We start from the raw sequence: 19,920 nt of genomic DNA on the forward strand, positions 1-19,920 counted from the left end.
TCTTGTTTTTGTTGTGGTGTTGTTTTGTTTCACCGCCTTTTTTACACTTCTCAATTCAGCGATGGTGTGTGTCTTTTTTGGTTCCAATATAAACGCGTCAAGGTATTTGTACATATATATATATCACATTTTAAGGAATTTTTGTACTTTCTCTATTGTCAGTTTTAGCCTAATTAAGAAAAGGTGCTGAGCCCCCGAAACGCGTAGGCTATTGTAAAATAAAATCTTTGAAAGGACTATACAAGCTGCTGTGACATTCCCATCTTTTCATAACTTTGATAGACTATATTCCTACATACAGTGGGACCATGGAGAATGAACGTAGCCACCCTCTAACAGGAATTTAAAGTAAAAAAAGTAGTTTGGGAATTTGAATGAGACAGCGCAATAGAAGGGAATTTTTTGAGACATATACTTGAAAATATTTTTTTCAACCAGAGTTTAGTTCCCTAAGGGTCGCTCCACCTAAAACTGAAACAACAAAATGTCCATGTTTGGAAGATGCTGGAGAGGTAAAGCTGAACTCCAAGCAGATATAAAAGAGAGATGAGCTCATCACTGTGCTGCGTGTCCGATCGCTCCTTTTCCATGACAGTGGGCGGCGGTGTTATCAGGACACTCCCATACACATTACATAGTATCTGCCCATTCTATGTCTGTATCCACCCAAAAGTGAGAAATCCATTGTGGGTGAAGGAGGGTGAAGAAGCGGCTCTGGTGTGTGATGTACAATGTGACATCCTCTGTACACTTTGCTCCCTCTTATCAGTCATCAAAGCTTCTCTATTGTTATCATTGGTGGCAAAAATAAAATTTTGATTGTCATGTGAAACAATCTAATTTGTTTATCGCTTTTCATGACGGGAATGAAGATCCAGTTTAGTGGAAGAAAACATATTTTGTGGTTTCTGTGGAAACAGAAAGACTTGTTTTTTTTATGTATTGTAAGATTTTCTGCTGCGAGTGAAATGACTGCGGCGGTAACAAAAGGCGGTGATTCACCGGGGCCGCGCAGTGCAGGAGAGCGTCTGTGTCATTAATGAGAGCGCGGCTACGCTCTGCCTTAACCCTTTCCTACAGACACCGCTGCTACGGTCCTTCCATCTATCTATCTATCTATCTATCTATCTATCTATCTATCTATCTATCTATCTATCTATCTATCTATCTATCTATCTATCTACCTCTTATCTGTCTATTTACACTAGCTCACAAAAGTGAGTACGCCCCTCACATTTTTGTAAATATTTTATTCTATCTTTTCATGTGACATCACTGAAGAAATGACACTTTGCTACAATGTAAAGTAGTGAGTGTACAGCTTGTATAACAGTGTAAATTTGCTGTCCCCTCAAAATAACTCAACACACAGCCATTAATGTCTAAACCGCTGGCAACAAAAGTGAGTACACCCCTAAGTGAAAATGTCCAAATTGGGCCCAAAGTGTCAATATTTTGTGTGACCACCATTATTTTCTAGCACTGCCTTAACCTTCTTGGGCATGGAGTTCACCAGAGCTTCGCAGATTGTCTCTGGAGTCCTCTTCCACTCCTCCATGATGACATCACAGAGCTGGTGAATGTTATAGACCTTGCGCTCCTCCACCTTCCATTTGAGGATGCCCCACAGATGCTCAATAGGGTTTAGGTCTGGAGACATGCTTGGCCAGTCCATCACTTTTACCCTCAGCTTCTTTAGCAAGGCATTGGTCGTCTTGGAGGTGTGTTTGGGATCGTTATCATGTTGGAATACTGCCCTGCGGCCCAGTCTCTGAAGGGAGGGGATCATGCTCTGCTTCAGTATGTCACAGTACATGTTGACAATCATGGTTCTCTCAATAAACTGTAGCTCCCCAGTGCCGGCAGCACTCAGACACTCCCACCACCATGCTTGACCGTAGGCAAGACACACTTGCCTTTTTTCTCCTCGCCTGGTTGCCACCACACACGCTTGACATCATCTGAACCAAATACGTTTATCCTGGTCTCATCAGACCACAGGACATGGTTCCAGTAATCCATGTCGTTAGTCTGCTTGTCTTCAGCAAACTGTTTGTGGGCTTTCCTGTGCATCATCTTTAAAAGAGGCTTCCTTCTGGGATGACAGCCATGCAGACCAATTTGATGCAGTGTGCGGCGTATGGTCTGAGCACTGACAGGCTGACCCCCCACCCCTTCAACCTCTTGCACTCAACTCCTTTGGTTGACCATGACAAGGCCTGTTCTGAGTGGAAACTGTCCTGTTAAACCGCTGTATGCTCTTGGCCACCATGCTGCAGCTCATTTTTAGGGTCTTGGCAATCTTCTTATAGCCTAGGCCATCTTTATGTTGAGCAACAATTCTTTTTCTCAGATCCTCAGAGAGTTCTTTGCCATGAGGTGTCATGTTGAACTTCCAGTGACCATTATGAGAGAGTGAGAGCGATAACACCAAATTTAACACACCTGCTCCCCATTCACGCCTGAGACCTTGTAACACTAACGAGTCACATGACACCGGGGAGGGAAAATGGCTAATTGGGCCCAATTTGGACATTTTCACTTAGGGGTGTACTCACTTTTGTTGCCAGTGGTTTAGACATTAATGGCTGTGTGTTGAGTTATTTTGAGGGGACAGCAAATTTACACTGTTATATAAGCTGTACACTCACTACTTTACATTGTAGCAAAGTGTCATTTCTTCAGTGTTGTCACATGAAAAGATAGAATAAAATATTTACAAAGATGTGAAGGGTGTACTCACTTTTGTGAGATACTGTATCTCTCTATCATGGATGTAACTGCTGGCCTCCCCCACCAGCCATAATCTGCCTGCACTGCATAGAGGAGCACAAAGGCCCAGTGATGACATTACTGGGTATAAAAGAATGTAGTCAATTAAAAAGGTTTTATTACAAAATGTCACTAGTGTGTTGATGAGGGGGAGGGAGGAACCAGAAAAGGCAAAGTATAAGCAGATTTAACTTTATGAGATGACGTTTGGTGTACGGTCTTCACAAATACTAAACAGGCGGGGGTTTTATTGAAATATTGCACAGAAATACCTTTTTTTTGTAAAGATTTATCATAAATTTGTGGTCTTCAAAAAAAATGAAAATACTGTTGCCCAATGCTGGTAGTCAGTGATGCGTAGAACTTTTGTTTCATTGCCATGCAAAGCTAATCCTTTCCTTCAGAAGTCAGCATTTCTGGAGGAGAGTTAATTATTATTTATCAAGTCAGAATCTGAGGAGGGAGCTGACAGCATAGAAATGGTTTGCGATTTTCCCAAACCGAAAATGCTGATACGACAGCGGAGGGTCTGAGATGTATTCCTGTATGATATCTACTAAGCGACTCCAGGTCCTTGTTATAGAAGTGACTACTCCATTGTGGTGCTCAATCACACTGCTGACTGGTCTCTGATTTTGTAACAAGTGACTGTTAAAGCAGAACCTCAACCTTCCAGCGATGGGGTGATTACATTCCCTGCCAGGCTCTGTCATCTTCCCACTAGGTGTCGAGTTTTCCACCTCTTGATTGGCTGGCAGGGGATGATGTCATCCTGTACATGCGCACAATATTCAGTCGTTCCGGCAAAGCCAATGTGTGCCGGAAATGCACGGTGGGCTGCGGGTGCGTGTGCATTCGGGAGAAAGCTGCCAGCAGGCAGGTAAGTTTGTATTATTGCAGAAGAGGCATAATGGGGTTGATTTACTAAAGGCAAATAGACTGTGCACTTTGCAAAGTTGCTACAGAGGTAAATGAGGTAAAGATTCCCTTTGCAAAGAATACCCAATCACGTGCAAGGAAAAAAAAAACATTTTTGCTTGCACATGATGGGATGATGGAAGTCAGCAGAGCTTCTGCTCATTTACTAAGCTCTGGAGCAACTGCACTTTGCAAAGTGCACCGTCTATTTGCCTTTAGTAAATCAACCACTCTATGTTTGCAATAAAAAGCCGCTTGTTTGTAGTTTTTCTAATATTTAGGTTTAGTTCCACATTTGAAATGCACATATGTGAACTGTTTCATCTGCTAAAGGATTTATGATCCCACTTGACCACTTTTGTAAATGCATACAACTCTGCCAGACAGCACAACCAGGAAGGTAACAGAATTAAAGTAATTGTAAACCCTTTCATATACCCAGTGAAGTAATTGGCCTCAGGTGACACACAGAGATAAAACAAATCCTCCACCATAAGTTGTACCTGTTTATCTGCAGTCTTCTCTTCTCTACATCCATTGAAAGTGCAGAATTTATAAAGCTTGCCTGAGCTGTCAGAGAAAGGGTGTGGAGAGACAAAGTTATGAGCAATGCAAGTTGTGACATTCAATTGTAGTCCCCACTGAAAGCCCATGTGACAGGGTGACAACAAAGGAGCACAGTTTGGTTTGTAGACAGGAACAGAGCATTGTCACCCTACAACAGAATGGGGGTTATTTACTAAAGAAAAATCCACTTTGTACTGCAAGTGCACTTGGAGGTGCAGTCGCTGTAGATCCGAGGGGGACATGCAAGGAAAATCAAAAACAGCATTTTAGATTGGACATGATTGGATTATAAAATCAGCAGAGCTTCCCCTCATTTCAGATCTACCCCTTAGATTTAGAGCGACTGCACTTCTAAGTGCACTTTCAGTGCAAAGTGGATTTGCCTTTCGTAAATAACCCCCAGTGTGTCTGAACAAGGACCTTCAAGGCGGGATCACCAGGGATTATTTTAATGAAAGCTGAATGACATTTAGCTTGCCCTGTGTGCTGTGTATACTGCTTTCAACATTTTTCATCCTCTTTTGCATCTCAGTGATGCTGATCTCCTGTAGCCTGTTTGCAGCAACTCCCTGTCCACATGCACCCCATTGATGGCTACCTGGCATTTCTCAGGGTGGGTTTTCTTATGCCGACCATAGTGAATCATTCATGGAAATCGTGTGTTGTAACATCTACTTGTTGTAGCCTCGATTAAAAGCCCACGTGACAGGGTGACATTGCAGGAGCACAATTTGGAGACAGGGAAAGAGTGTTGTCACCTTATTACAGGACATCTCTCCCATGAAATCAAATCAATGTTAATAGATTCCAGAAGGCATTAGAACAATGCTAGAAATCCACAGGGTGAAGTGTTAAAGTTCATTAAAAAGTCCATGCAAAAGTCCCACACATGATATAACTGCAAATAGCTGTGTTCCAATCATGCAGGAAAGATGATGCGATTATCCAACTCCACAAGCAATCACCTCACCCTATGTGAATCTCACTCACCTCACATATAAATGCTCGGCATAAATCGCTCAGAATGCACCACTCCCTCTGAAGAGTTTTCTCATACAGTGGTATGAACGACAATCCAGGTTCCTCAGATATTGGGCAAAAAAAAGGGAACCCGCATAGTGTATTACCATAAAAACATTAAAATTTCTTGAACACCCAATAACTACTCACAAGCATAAAGATGTCAAAAGGCAATGGCGGCTGGTGGTCAGGTTGGTCGGTTGGTCAGTTGGGCGGTGCACTTACCCCATCCATGGCAGGCATCACGGGCAGCTTCCCCTGCTCTCCTTCGCAGGCATCACAGCGACGGGCATCACGAGCAGCTTCTTCTTCCCCTGCTCGCTGGCTTTCGTCTCCTCCCTCCTCCTCGGCGGCCAATCAGAATGCTTCTCCTTTTGGCCAATCGGGAAATGGGTCTCAGACCCACTTCCTGATTGGCGGAGAGGAGATTCAGTGTGAGAATAGTGAATATTCATTTGCTATTCTTACATACCTGGGTGGGGTCCGAGCACATTCTCTGCACACCGAACCCACCCTATTTTGAAGCCTATTAGAGCCTCAGGCTTCAAAAAAACATCCTCCCCCCACTGGAATTCATGCATCCGACATCCTGAAAGCGGCCGGATGCATAGATGGGGGAGCGGCGCTGGAGCGCCCTTAATGGATGGGCCGCTACTGGTCATAGGCATATTATATATCCCAGCTGAACACTTAGCAGTACAAATGGCTGTCCTACACATCTTCAGCAACACCTCCAGGATAATATGTAGTGTCCATACAGATTGCCACGCAGCTGCACCCTGATGCAGCGTTTCATCCACTGATTTTTTTCTAAGGGCCAACTGTTCACTGTTATAGATCAATTGTTAAAACACTTATTTATCACTATTTATTATTGTTTGAGTTGATTTAGGTTCATTTTTTACAGTGCGGTGTTATTAGAGGTTTTATTACAGGACATACCTGAGCGAGGAACCTTCATGGCAGGGTCACTGGGTATTATTTTAACAAATGCTGCAGACTAAAAAGATTGAAATAGACGTTTGAAATGACATTGACATGTCATGTTGTAAAACTCTGCGCAAACTGATGGCGCTATATGGATTCTGTATGATAATAATAATCATAATAATGTTAAAGTTTCTATGAGATTTATTGGTCGAGTTTATTTTTCTTCTAATAAATCAATTTTTTAAAAATACTTGCCCTTTTTAAAACCAACTGAGTAACAACAAAACAAAAACTATACTTTGTGTTCACTTTAAATCTGTAACCTCTAAACCACAGAAGATAAAACGCGTCGTTCCAATGTTACATTAAACTGTGTGATACATAAAAGGTCACCAGAGGGAGAGCAGAGAAATAACAAAGAATTCATGGAGCTGCTGAGATCTCATATCAGAGTGGCACGGCGTTATTTCAAGGTAAATGTTACTTCGCCCCGGTTGCTAACATTTGGCACAAAGTAGCACTGAATGGAGAAAATAACGTGCGGCACTACCAGAGGCGGCACTATTAGATAAGATTTCAGAATAAACTGAACAAAGATTTACAATGTCACAATACGTCCAACTCTTGTAACCTTCTAACACAATCACTCCTGAAGGTCAGAGATATTTACAGCTAAAGGATAAGTGCACTTTAACCCAGGGCTGGGTCAAGGGGTGGGAAGGAGGGTCATGTGCCCTGGGCACTGTGGTATCATGTGAGGTGGAGGAGCACCACAAGGAGATTAGGGGGTAAGGGGTTTTGTGTTGAGAGGGGGAATTTGGGGGCAGATGGGGGCAAGAATTGTTCTAGGAGGCCAAATTTTGGTAGATGTGGTAGGAGTGGTGATTTGAGGGGATATGTGTTGGAAAGTGGGATGGGGAGAGAGGATTTGTGTTAGGAAGAGGGATATTGAGGGGTTTGTGCTATAAAAGTAATATGGCAGAGGGGAATTTTTTTTTTTGGGGTGGGGGGGCTTGGGGGGAGAATTTGTGCTAGTAGGGATGATTTGGGGTTTTAGTGCTGGAAAGTGAAATATGTGTGTGTGTGTGTGTGTGTGTGTGTGTGGGGGGATTTAGGATGGGGCATTGAAGGAGGGGGGAATTTAGAGATGGGGGATTTGTGCTGGAAGTGGGGAATTTGGAGTGGGGGGGGGATTGTGCTTGAAGAGGAAATTTGAGGGGTAGAGGATTTGTTCTAGGAGGGCGAAGTTTTCTCTAGATGACCTTGTCCCGTCACTGTTTAACCCCTTCTCGTACAGCCCTGTCATCCCTTTAACAGGGTCCTTACACTCAAAAGGACTGTCCGATCACGCAACCATTTTGATTGGCTGTCACAGTGGTCACATGATTGGGACCCAGTCCCGTCGGCTCCCAATCAGTACTAGAGACTGGGAATGGTTTATGACAGCTAAATCACTGTACTGGGAACATGCAGTGATCACACTCTCAGCATATAAACCTTGGCTGCCCATGAGTGCATTTTTTCAGGCAGACACATATATATCTCAATTCTGTGGTCGCAGTTCCGCTATTTGTTTGCATCCAGCAGTGAAAGGTTGAGCAGTCCAGTCCTGAACCTGGAAGGAAGTTGTCAGCGCCAGCCCAGTCAACGGCAACCATACTAAGTCGAGGATGTCACGAGATTCCCTGTCCCTGTGTGGACAGGCAGCTGTAGGCTATCTAATAAAGCGCAGGAAACGCAGTGATCTGTGCAAGTTTCCTGCACCACATTAAAATCACACTGCCCTTGCGATCCGCAGCGGGTGATCAAACTTAAGAGCATCCCCAAACACAGGTCGTAAACGCAGTGCGTTTGCTGACACGGATTGCATGGTACAAAACGACCATATGTTCCAGTTGCAGTGCGCTTCCAAAATTGTTGCATGCAGACTCAAATTGCACAGCACTGAATCGCATGTGAATTGAACAGACATAGGGTGTTTTTCCTGTATACTTCATAGTGGGAACCGAGCCTCAAATTACACTTCCCCATGTCAAGATAATAATTTGTCTGTATTGCCAACTGTTGATCGATTATTCGATTATCTCCTATTGGGAGAGGTCGATTAGAAAGAAATCAATAATTTACTGAAGTGTGTACGGTCACCATAAGTCTGTTGGGGGTTCCAGATTGCAATTTAAAGTGTATGTATGGCCAAATTTTATTTTATTTTTTTATAGTTTTTGATAGAGTGGGAGAATCCCATTATTCTCAATTGGCTTGTGTGTTGTGTCACATGTTGGCTCCTTTGGGGCAGAATCACGCGTTTTTGCCCGCCGTTGACTTTAACGTGAGCACCTGAAAACGCGTGATTATGTCTGTTTTCAGGCTCTCCCATTTCTTTGCAGTCAATTAAAGTCACTCTTGTCTTCAGTTGCACTGGAATGGAAAGTTTAATCGCTCTTTCAAGTTGTCATGATGTGTATCACCAGGAGTTCTAAAAAGGAAATAAAAATACAACAAATTGAGAAGTACGATCATAGTCCTTGTGTGTTCACAGTCTATTTATCTTCACCATGTCCTGCCCTGAACACACAGCCGACCGAATAATGAAAGTGATTGCTGACAGCTCGCCTGAAACCGGCACCTTTGTGTCACCGGCTCCGCCTCACATTGTAGTCTACGATCCCCAAGTCGCCAACGGCAACCGTCAACAAACCCTGGGTCCCGGGGAAACGGAGTGAAATGAGAGCTCACTAATCTGATTCACATATTACTGAGAGTTCCTAGAAACTAAAGTCACGCAGAATCAATCTGGGCATCTTCCAGACAGTAAGTAATGTGTTCTGTTCTGTGTAACTGTAGGGTGCCGACAACTGGACAGCGACACGTGCGTCTCAAAAATCATTGAAAATCAAACTTGATTGGTTAGGGGTTGTTTACATGGGTGTTGATGTGAAATGCTGGTTTTTGAATTGGAATGCGGCGGTGCTCAAACGCAATGCGCGTTGGAAGGCAAATCAGGGTAAAAGGCTGCTTTACCTTCAAAGCACATGCATCTTATGCAGCGTACACACGGTCGGACTTTTCGACAGGACTGGTCCAACGGACCAAGTCTGACGGACAATCCGATCCTGTGTGGGCTTCATCGGACCTTCAGCGGACTTTTCCAGTCGAAAATCTGATGGACTTTAGATTTGGAACATGCTTCAAATCTTTACGTCGTAACTCCGCCGGACCCAGAAATCTGCTCGTCTGTATGCTAGTCCGACGGACAAAAAAACGACGCTAGGGCAGCTATTGGCTACTGGCTATCAACTTCCTTATTTTAGTCCGGTGTACGCCATCACGTACAAATCTGTCGGACTTTGGTGTGATCGTGTGTAGCCAAGTCCGTTCGTTAGAAAGTCCGTCAGAAGTCCGCCAAAAGTCAGTTGAAAGTCTGTCGGACAGGCTGTCAGACTTTTGTTGCTGAAAAGTCCGCCCGTGTGTACACGGCATTAGGCTTCTTGAACAAAAATGTAATAATTTACTTATGTTTATACTCGGGATCTGGTTGATAGAAAGATCCTGGGTAAAATGTTCTGTAAATACCTTTCATATAGACACGTATAGGCGTGCAAACATGCGTATCATTGGTGTGCGCGGTCTATTGCATTACGATGTGCACCCCAGAGCATATATCTGGCATATATCAGCAGAGCAGTGGACGGTGTCAGAAGAGCAGAGATTAGTGTCAGTAGTTTTTATTTTTATTATTTTTAAAATATTTTTTATAATTTTATTTTCTTAATTATCTTTTACAATATTATTTGTTAATTAATATTTTTACATTTTTTTTAGGAGCCCCGTTGGGTAGTCTTTGGTAGAAAAAAATTAAGGATCTAAATAGAGAAAGGGATTGAGGACAGAGATTCCCCAGTCCCTTTGTCTACAGCCTCAGCTGCACTGGACAGTGAACGAATGGGAAGTGCTCTGTACTGAGTGGCTTCCTGTTCATTCACAAACTGAAGCACAGTAAATATAGTTTACTGTGCTTCAGTTAAGAATGAACACAGGAGCAATTGGTACAGATCACTCACTGTGTTCATTCATTCATCCATCCTGAATCGACCCCACCGCAGCAGGCGGGGGAGAGGCGGGAAGCTGGTAGCACTGCAGGGGGGAGACACCAGGAAGAAGGGAGAATCGGCACCGCACAAGGTGATTAGGGTGTGCCCAGGCAGACCCAGCACACCCTGTGCCCACGCCTATGATGCGTATACATGCATACTTTTCTTCTTCATCCTCTTTCCTATTTTTTTTTTTTACGGCTCTGCACTCATTGCTGTATTTCAGATCTTTATGCAGCTATGTGCATTGTTCCAGGGACAGCACCCAGGGTGCATTTGGGGCTGTGCACCTGTACGGATGTCACATTGGGAGCAGCGGCTGTGTCTATACAGTTGCTGCATCCCAATAAAAAGCAAAGGGACTGCCTGCATGAAATACCTGCATGCATTCCTGTGTGGGTAAAACCACAGGCACAGATTTGGAGCCAGTTCACATCACAATTTCTGCATTGCAGATGCATTTCTGCATTTGCATTTTTGATACGTCTCAGTGCGATTTTGATGTGTTTTGTGCATTTTTTCTCAATTGAGGTTGTGTGCATTCTGGTGCGTCTACTTTTGTTGACTGCACTGGTGTAAATTAGGGCCATTGGAATCCATGTTAAACATTGTCCAATGCATTTTTGATGCAGATTTACAATGCAATAGCTGCATGGGTACAGCAGCTAGCGGAACTTGGTGTTGGTGATGACTGGAGCACAGGCAGGTGCATGCAGGTTGAATCAGACACAGGAGAACAAGTCCAGAACAGGTGCTGATGCAGAAGCGTAGTCAGATGCAGGCAGGGCTGGCAACAGGCTGGCAGCAAGGTGGCAGAAGGAACAGGCAGGAGAGTAATCAAAGACAAGCCAGGGTCAGGTGCAGGCAGATAACAGGAGTAGTCAGGAGCAAGCCAGGTAAGTCAACAGGAACTGGTACAGGCAACGGATAGCAGGAGACACAGGAAATGCTGTAGACCAGACAGCATTGATCTTGGGGAATGAGCCAGTTTAAATAGCCACTTTTGGTGCCAGGGGCTGTCACCAGGCGCGCACGCGTGCTCCCACACACACAAGCACTTGTGGTGGCATCCTGTTCTGCATTTTACGCGCATGCGCACACATGCATGCAAACGCGCCCGTGCTGCTCTTCTCAATGGAACATGGAGCACAGGGGTTCTTCTCTGGCTGCCATCTTGGTTGCTGGCATGCCCTTCCTGACAGTATGCCTCCGATGAGGTCAATTGTGATGAAATGTGTAGGGTGAAGCTTACGCTCGTGATGTCACCACCCATGTCTAAACCAGGATACTGTCGGATCTGATCCCGGGACCAGTATTTTTTTTATCTAAGAGCTTGTTTATGTTATTAATCTTGTGAGTGGCTAGCTTCTTTTTTATTTAATAAATTGGTATACAGTTTTACACTATGCGGGTCCCCCCAGTTCTGTTCTTTTGTATGTCATGATGGAGCACCCTATGTTTTTGCTTGGGAGACTGCAGTGACCATTGACAATGGAGAGGAGAGAAAGGTTCCCAACACAGATGACACATTAGTTCATACAGCTTATTTGACCCTTTTTAAATAAAGGGTCCATGTGTTCTGGTAAGAGTTCATTTTGTCCTAATGTAGAGGTACACTTGGGTGACTTACATTTTAAATTGGAACTTTTTCTTCAGATCTGATTTTCTCACCCATCCTGGATGAAATTGGGACTTTGATACTCTTTCTAATTTGATCTCTACATATCAGACTTTTTCACCATATTGGATTTCTGTTGGCATTTATTATATAAGCTGTTTTTGGTTTTCGTTTTAATTGTTCTCATAAGGATCTAGTGTACTATTAGCATGGCAAAAACTTGTGTGTATATAGCATGTATACCAAAAACTCCACAATAAATGGATATGGGCTCAACTCCTGCCTTTGTTTATCTTATGCCACGTACACACGATCGGACTTTACGGCAAACTTTGTCCGGCGTACTTTTCAACGGACTTTACGACGGACATTCCGAATGAACGGACTTGCCTACACACAATCAACCAAAGTCCGACGGATTCGTACGTGATGAGTACGACCGGACTAAAACAAGGAAGTTCATAGCCAGTAGCCAATAGCTGCCCTAGCGTCGTTTTTTGTCCATCGGACTAGCATACAGACGAGCGGACTTTTCGACCGGACTCGAGTCCATCTGACAGATTTCAAATCTAAGTCCGTCAAACTTTTGAGAAAACAAAGTCCGCTGGAGCCCATACACGATCTAATTGTCCGACGAAATCCAGTACGCCGGACCAAGTATGCCGTAAAGTCCGATTGTGTGTACGTGGCATTAATCACTAGTTCTATACTGTGGAGGTGTGGAGAAGATTCAGGCTTATTTAAAGATTCAAAGAGCATATATATATATATATATATATATATATATATATATATGTGTGTATATCTATCTATCTATCTATCTATCTATCTATCTATCTATCTATCTATCTATCTATCTATCTATCTATCTATCTATCTATCTATCTATCTATAGATAGATATAGATAGATATATATATATATATATATATATATATATATATATAGATAGATAGATGCATGACAGCTCCTGACTGTATTGGAATAAATATCTTTTTTCCATATATTAAAATACATATAGTATCTCACAAAAGTGAGTACACCCTTCACATTTTTGTAAATATTTTATTCTATCTTTTCATGTGACAACACTGAAGAAATTACACTTTGCTACAATGTAAAGTAGTGAGTGTACAGCTTGTATAACAGTGTAAATTTGCTGTCCCCTCAAAATAACTCAACACACAGCCATTGATGCCTAAACCACTGGCAACAAAAGTGAGTACACCCATAAGTGAAAATGTTCAATTTGGGCCCAATTAGCCATTTTCCCTCCCCGGTGCCATGTGACTCGTTAGTGTTACAAGGTCTCAGGTGTGAATGGGGAGCAGGGTGTGTTAAATTTGCTGTTATCGCTCTCACTCTCTCATACTGGTCACTGGAAGATCAACATATCACCTCATGGCAAAGAACTCTCTGAGGATCTGAAAAAAATAACTGTTGCTCTACATAAAGATGGCCTAGGCTATAAGAAGATCGCCAAAACCCTGAAACTGAGCTGCAGCATGGTGGCCAAGACCATACAGTGGACAGGTTCCACTCAGAACAGGCCTCGCCATGGTCGACCAAAGAAGTTGAGTGCACGTGCCCAGCGTCATATCCAGAGCTTGTCTTTGGGAAATAGACGTATGAGTGCTGCCAGCAGTGGTTGAAGGGGTGGGGGGTCAGCCTGTCAGTGCTCAGACCATACTCCACACACTTCATCAAATTTGTCTGCATGGCTGTCATCCCAGAAGGAAGCCTCTTCTAAAGATGATGCACAAGAAAGTCCACAAACAGTTTGCTGAAGACAAGGAGACTAAGGGCATGGATTACTGAAACCATGTCTTGTGTTCTGATGAGGCCAAGATAAACTTATTTGGTTAAGATGGTGTCAAGCATGTGTGGTGGCAACCAGGTGAGGAGTACAAAGACAAGTGTGTCTTGCCTACAGTCAAGCATGGTGGTGGGAGTGTCATCATGGTAGAGGGCTGCATGAGTGCTGCTGGCACTGGGGAGCTACAGTTCATTGAGGGAACCATGATTGCCAACATATACTGAAACATACTGAAGCGGAGCATGATCCCCTCCCTTCAGAGACTGGACCGCAGGGCAGTATTCCAACATGATAACGACCCCAAACACACCTCCAAGACGACCACTGCCTTGCTAAAGAAGCCGAGGGTAAAGGTGATGGACTGGCCAAGTGTGTCTCCAGACCTAAACCCTATTGAGCATCTGTGGGGCATCCTCAAATGGAAGGTGGAGGAGCGCAAGGTCTCTAACATCCACCAGCTCCGTGATGTCGTCATGGAGGAGTGGAAGAGGACTCCAGTGGCAACCTGTGAATCTCTGGTGAAAAATAATGGTGGCCACACAAAATATTGACACTTTGGGCCCAATTTGGAAATTTTCACTTAGGGATGTACTCTTTTGTTGCCAGCGGTTTAGACATTAATGGCTGTGTGTTGAGTTATTTTGAGGGGACAGCAAATTTACACTGTTATACAAGCTGTGCACTCACTACTTTGCATTGTAGCATTGTTTGCATTGTAGCAAAGTGTCATTTCTTCAGTGTTGTCACATGAAAAGATATAATAAAATATGTACAAAAATGTGAGGGGTGTACTCACTTTTGTGAGATACTGTAAATGGTACACATTTAACACAAAAATCAAGGCTATGCTAAAAAGTATGTCCCGCTGTCCCAGATCCAACAAATTCCCTCATAAACCTATATCAAACTACTTGAGTCTACTTGACTCTCTGTTTCACTGTCTGTGTCCCATTGGGTAGATTTCCCTTCACCTCCTGTTCTGTAAACACAGCAAGAAGTGAGGGGAGATCTTTCCAAAGTCAGAGAAAATCCCCTCTTAGGCATTTCTCATTAAAACAGGTTTTTCCCATTGGAAAATTTCAAGTAAACCTGTCCTAGTGACAACTTTAAAGAATGAAACATGAACATGAAAGACACATAGCGGAGGAGAGCAAAAAAAATCCCAAGAAATTCTTTAAGTATGTAAACAGTAAAAAAGGGAGGACAGACCATATTGGCCCCATAAAGAATGAGGAAGGACATCTGGTTACAAAGGATGGGGAGATGGCGAAGGTATTGAATTTATTCTTCTCCTCAGTCTTCACAAGTGAATCGGGGGGCTTCAGTAACCAAAACTGCAGTGTTTATCCTCATGACACAACACAGGAAGCACCTCCATGGTTAACAGAGGACGGAATTAAAATTAGACTTGAGAAACTTAACATTAATAAATCACCGGGACCAGATGGCTTGCATCCGAGGGTACTTAGGGAACTCAGTCAAGTGATTGCCAGACCGTTGTTCCTAATTTTTACAGATAGTCTACTGACTGGAATGGTACCAGCTGATTGGAGAAAAGCCAATGTAGCACCAATATTTAAAAAGGGCCCAAAATACATCCCTGGGAATTACAGACCAGTTAGCCTAACATCGATAGTATGTAAACTCTTGGAGGGGATGATAAGGGACTATATACAGGATTTTAGTAATACGAACGATATCATTAGCAGTAATCAGCATGGATTCATGAAGAATCGTTCTTGCCAAACCAATCTATTAACCTTCTATGAGGAGGTGAGTTGCCATCTAGATAAAGGAAGGCCTGTAGACGTGGTGTATCTGGATTTTGCAAAAGCATTTGACACAGTTCCCCATAAACGTTTACTGTACAAAATAAGGTCCGTTGGCATGGACCATAGGGTGAGTACATGGATTGAAAACTGGCTACAAGGGCGAGTTCAGAGGGTGGTGATAAATGGGGAGTACTCAGAATGGTCAGGGGTGGGTAGTGGGGTTCCCCAGGGTTCTGTGCTGGGACCAATCCTATTTAATTTGTTCATAAACGATCTGGAGGATGGGATAAACAGTTCAATCTCTGTATTTGCAGACGATACTAAGCTAAGCAGGGCAATAACTTCTCCACAGGACGTGGAAACCTTGCAAAAAGACCTGAACAAATTAATGGGGTGGGCGACTACATGGCAAATGAGGTTCAATGTAGAAAAATGTAAAATAATGCATTTGGGTGGCAAAAATATGAATGCAATCTATACACTGGGGGGAGAACCTCTGGGGGAATCTAGGATGGAAAAGGACCTGGGGGTCCTAGTAGATGATAGGCTCAGCAATGGCCAAGCTGCTGCTAACAAAGCAAACGGAATATTGGCATGCATTAAATAGGGGATCAACTCCAGAGATAAAACGATAATTCTCCCGCTCTACAAGACTCTGCTCCGGCCACACCTAGAGTATGCGGTCCAGTTCTGGCCACCAGTCCTCAGGAAGGATGTACTGGAAATGGAGCGAGTACAAAGAAGGGCAACAAAGCTAATAAAGGGTCTGGAGGATCTTAGTTATGAGGAAAGGTTGCAAGCACTGAACTTATTCTCTCTGGAGAAGAGACGCTTGAAAGGGGATATGATTTCAATTTACAAATACCGGACTGGTGACCCCACAATAGGGATAAAACTTTTTCGCAGAAGAGAGTTTACCAAGACTCGTGGCCACTCATTAAAATTAGAAGAAAAGAGGTTTAACCTTAAACTACGTAGAGGGTTCTTTACTGTAAGAGCGGCAAGGATGTGGAATTCCCTTCCACAGGCGGTGGTCTCAGCGGGAAGCATTGATAGCTTCAAGAAACTATTAGATAAGCACCTGAATGACCACAACATACAGGGATATACAATGCAATACTGACACATAATCACACACATAGGTTGGACTTGATGGACTTGTGTCTTTTTTTCAACCTCACCTACTATGTAACTATGTAACTATGTTAGAATGCCCATCACTCTGCTTAACTTTTATTGAGTCGGGGAATGGTCAGCAACCCTGTCAGGTTTTTTTTTGCTGTCTGTGTCCCCACTGGGGAGATTCACCCTTTCTAGAAGTCCTGTTTACTGTTGTCATTTGGGATAGGAAGTGATGGGAAATCTTCTAAAACCTGTTCCAGTGACAGATGTTTAACAAGTGATTGTGTTCATCTCTCCTGGGATCCAGTACTGTGTCGTTTCTCTTTTCTCTTTACTTCCAGTAATACCTGTAGCGCTAGGGCTGTGACCCGTGGCGGCCCATCAATTAGGGGCGCACGGGTGCCACCCCCCATCCATGCGTCCGGCCCCCTAATCTACATGAAGGGTGTCGGACGCGTGGATTCTGATGGGGGGCTGTTTTTTTGGGTTTTTTTAGCAGGTGATCTTATAGACTTAAAAAAAAGGGGGGATGCTCGGTGCGCAGAGCACTGCGCTCCAAGCTCACCCAGTTGTGTGACAATAGTGAATGATTATTCGCTATTGTCACACTGATTCTCCTCCCAGGCAATCAGGAAATGGATCCTGAGACCTATCACCCGATTAGCTGAAAGGACAGGCGATCCTATTGGACGCCTAAGAGGAGGCGGAAGAAGACGCACGGGGGAAGCCGTCGTGATGGAGAGGAGGAGGGGATGCGATTGAAGCCACCGTCCGCTGCCCGTAGGAGTGCTGCCCGTCTGCAACCTAAATGGGGTAAGTGCGGCGCTGGATGACCGACCGGGGGGGGGGGTGCGGGTGACCCAACTGACTGATTGGGGGAGGTGGTTGTTTACCGCCCGCCCCCCCAAAAAAACACCAGGGACGCCCAGACCAGCGTTCACGCCAGACGATACTTCACTTCAGCTGATCCTCCCTCACTGCAGTACTTGCCGATATTCCCATGGGTACTCTTTTTCTCCAAGTGCACCCCCAGTCCCCGTTCTCCTGTGCGCCAAGTAAATCCCAGTGTGCCTCCCAGTCCTTGTGTCATCAAGTGACTCCTAGTGTGCCCAGTGACTCCCAGTGTGCCTTCAGTCTCTGGGTAACCTAGTGAACCCAGTGCCTCCAAGAGAACCTCCAGTCCCTGTGTCATCTAGTGAACCCAGTGCACCCAGTACCTCCAAGAGAACCTCAAGTCCATGTGTCATCTAGTGACTCCAATGTGCCCCATGGCTCCCTGTGTGCCTTCGGTCCCTATGTCATCTAGTGAACCCAGTTCACTTAGTGACTTCAAGTGCTCCAAGCACCCCTCTGGCCCCGGTGTCATCTAGTAACCCTAGTGTGCTCAGTGACTCCCAGTATGTCCCTGTGTCATCCAAGGAATCCAATTTGCCCAGTGACCCCAAGTGCCCCTCTAGCCCCTGTGTCATCCCATTGTGCCCAATGACTCCTAGTGTATGGCCAGTCCCTGTGTCATCTAGTAAACCCAGTTCACCTAGTTACTCCAGGTGCTCCAAGTGCCCCTCTAGCCTCTGTGTCATCTAATAACCCCAGTGTGCCCGGTGACTCCCAGTGCATCGTCAGTCCCTGTGTCATCTATTTCAGCCAGTGACTGAAAATGCCCCTCTAATGCCGTGTACAAACGAGCGGAATGTCCGACAGAAAAAGTCAGACGGGAGCTTTTCATGGTATATTCCAATCATGTGTATGCCCCATCGGACTTTTTACGTTGAAAATTCTGACGGACCTAGAAAGAGAACATGTTCTAAATTTTTCCGATGGAACCAATTCCTGTCGGGAAAACCGCTCGTCTGTATGCTGTTCTGACGTACCAAAAACTAAGCATGTTCTGAAGCAAGTATGAGACGGAAGCTATTGGCTAATCACTATTGAACTAACGTTTTCTAGTCCCGTCGTACGTGTTGTACGTCACTGCGTTCTGGACGGTCGGAAGTTGGTGTGACCGTGTGTACGCAAGACAGCTTGAGCGGAATTTTGACGGAACTCCGTCAGAAAAACCTTCGGAGTTTATTCCGATGGGAAAACCGGTCGTATGTATGGGGCATAACCCCTCTGTCATCTAGTAACCCCAGTGTGCCCAGTGACTCCAAGTGTACTCTGTGCCTCCAGTGTACTCCTGTGCACCTCCATGAAGCCTGTGTCTCCATGCAGCCTCTCCTGCATCATCGGCACAGTCCCTCTTTCAGTAGATATGCACCAGTGTTTGTGACACCCTCAGTTTAGACAAGTTTCCTCTCACTTGTGTCCCTGATACAGAAATCTCCATCTTTGAGACACAGACAGAGAAAAATACTTGACCAGCGTTGTAACCATTTCCTACATTTTAACTCCTGGTTAGGAGTGATAATATTGTAGCACTCCTAGCATCGTCTATGATTATGTTTTAGCACCCAAAATTTAAATTCTTCAAGACTGTACTTATTATACTTTCCTTATATTTGCTTTAGTATAGTGTTGAAATTGTCTAACATGGTGTTCTTTTTCAGGAAAACAAGAATGATCCCAACTGGCGGAGGGCCTTCGCCTGCTGCGGAAACGGCACGCCGCAGTTCGGAGAAGGCTCAAATCCAAGATATTAAAGAGAGATTTAGTAACTACATCCGCAATGTAAAGTCCATGAGGAATCAGCTAAAAGAGGTAACAGGTCAAATCTCCAAACTTGAAAACATTGAAAATCACATGAATAGGTCGCCTATGCCCATTTGTCGGGCCATAGAAGCTCAGAAACCTGAGCCAGGTGCTATTTTACACGCGCATTTTGCCACGATTGACGCATGTTTTATCGTGCAACAATCGCCGAAAAATTGCACTGCACTTGGGGTGGAATTCAGGATGAATAGCATTGAAAAACATGCATAGCACCTTTTACTGCAATTTGGAATCCCAGGCAGAATCACACAGATTCTGCCTGCGATTCCTAATCGCCCAAATGTGAACCAGGCCTGTTACCTGGAGTTGAGCTTTAAATTGTTAGTCACTCACATATAAAGTCTATCAAAATGTACTAGTCCATCTAACACTACCCTCTCAACTGATTGAAAATGTTGCAGTCCAAGTGTGGCAATGTTCCTCCTCCACAGACACAGTGGAGGAATGAATGTAGTCACTCTAAAGCCTAGTACACATGGGCCAAATGTTGGCTGGCATCGTCCGGTCTCTATTGAACCGGCCGATGCCAGCCGACATTCGGCCCATGTGTATGGCAGGCTTTTGTTAAGGGCTCATGACCGAAAAA

The 19,920-nt window shown here is 44.3% G+C and overlaps 1 protein-coding gene across 3 annotated transcripts in view; it reads left to right on the plus strand.

The window, feature by feature from the left end:
- Positions 1-8,834: 8,834 nt before the first annotated feature.
- The window catches only part of LMNTD1 (lamin tail domain containing 1), a 246,028-nt gene continuing 234,942 nt past the window's right edge, over positions 8,835-19,920 (plus strand). For 2 of the 3 annotated variants that reach the window (XM_073621758.1, XM_073621759.1), the window contains exons 1-2: positions 8,844-9,018; positions 19,172-19,322. In XM_073621758.1, coding sequence (XP_073477859.1) covers positions 19,182-19,322 — 141 coding nt within the window. In that variant the 5' untranslated portion in view covers positions 8,844-9,018; positions 19,172-19,181. Of the gene's footprint in view, positions 9,019-19,171; positions 19,323-19,920 lie in introns of all 3 variants that reach the window. The other variant, XM_073621760.1, reaches the window with a different exon arrangement.

This window comes from Aquarana catesbeiana, linkage group LG03, assembly GCF_042186555.1.
Source record: "Aquarana catesbeiana isolate 2022-GZ linkage group LG03, ASM4218655v1, whole genome shotgun sequence".
In the NCBI taxonomy this organism is placed as follows: Eukaryota; Metazoa; Chordata; class Amphibia; order Anura; family Ranidae; genus Aquarana; species Aquarana catesbeiana.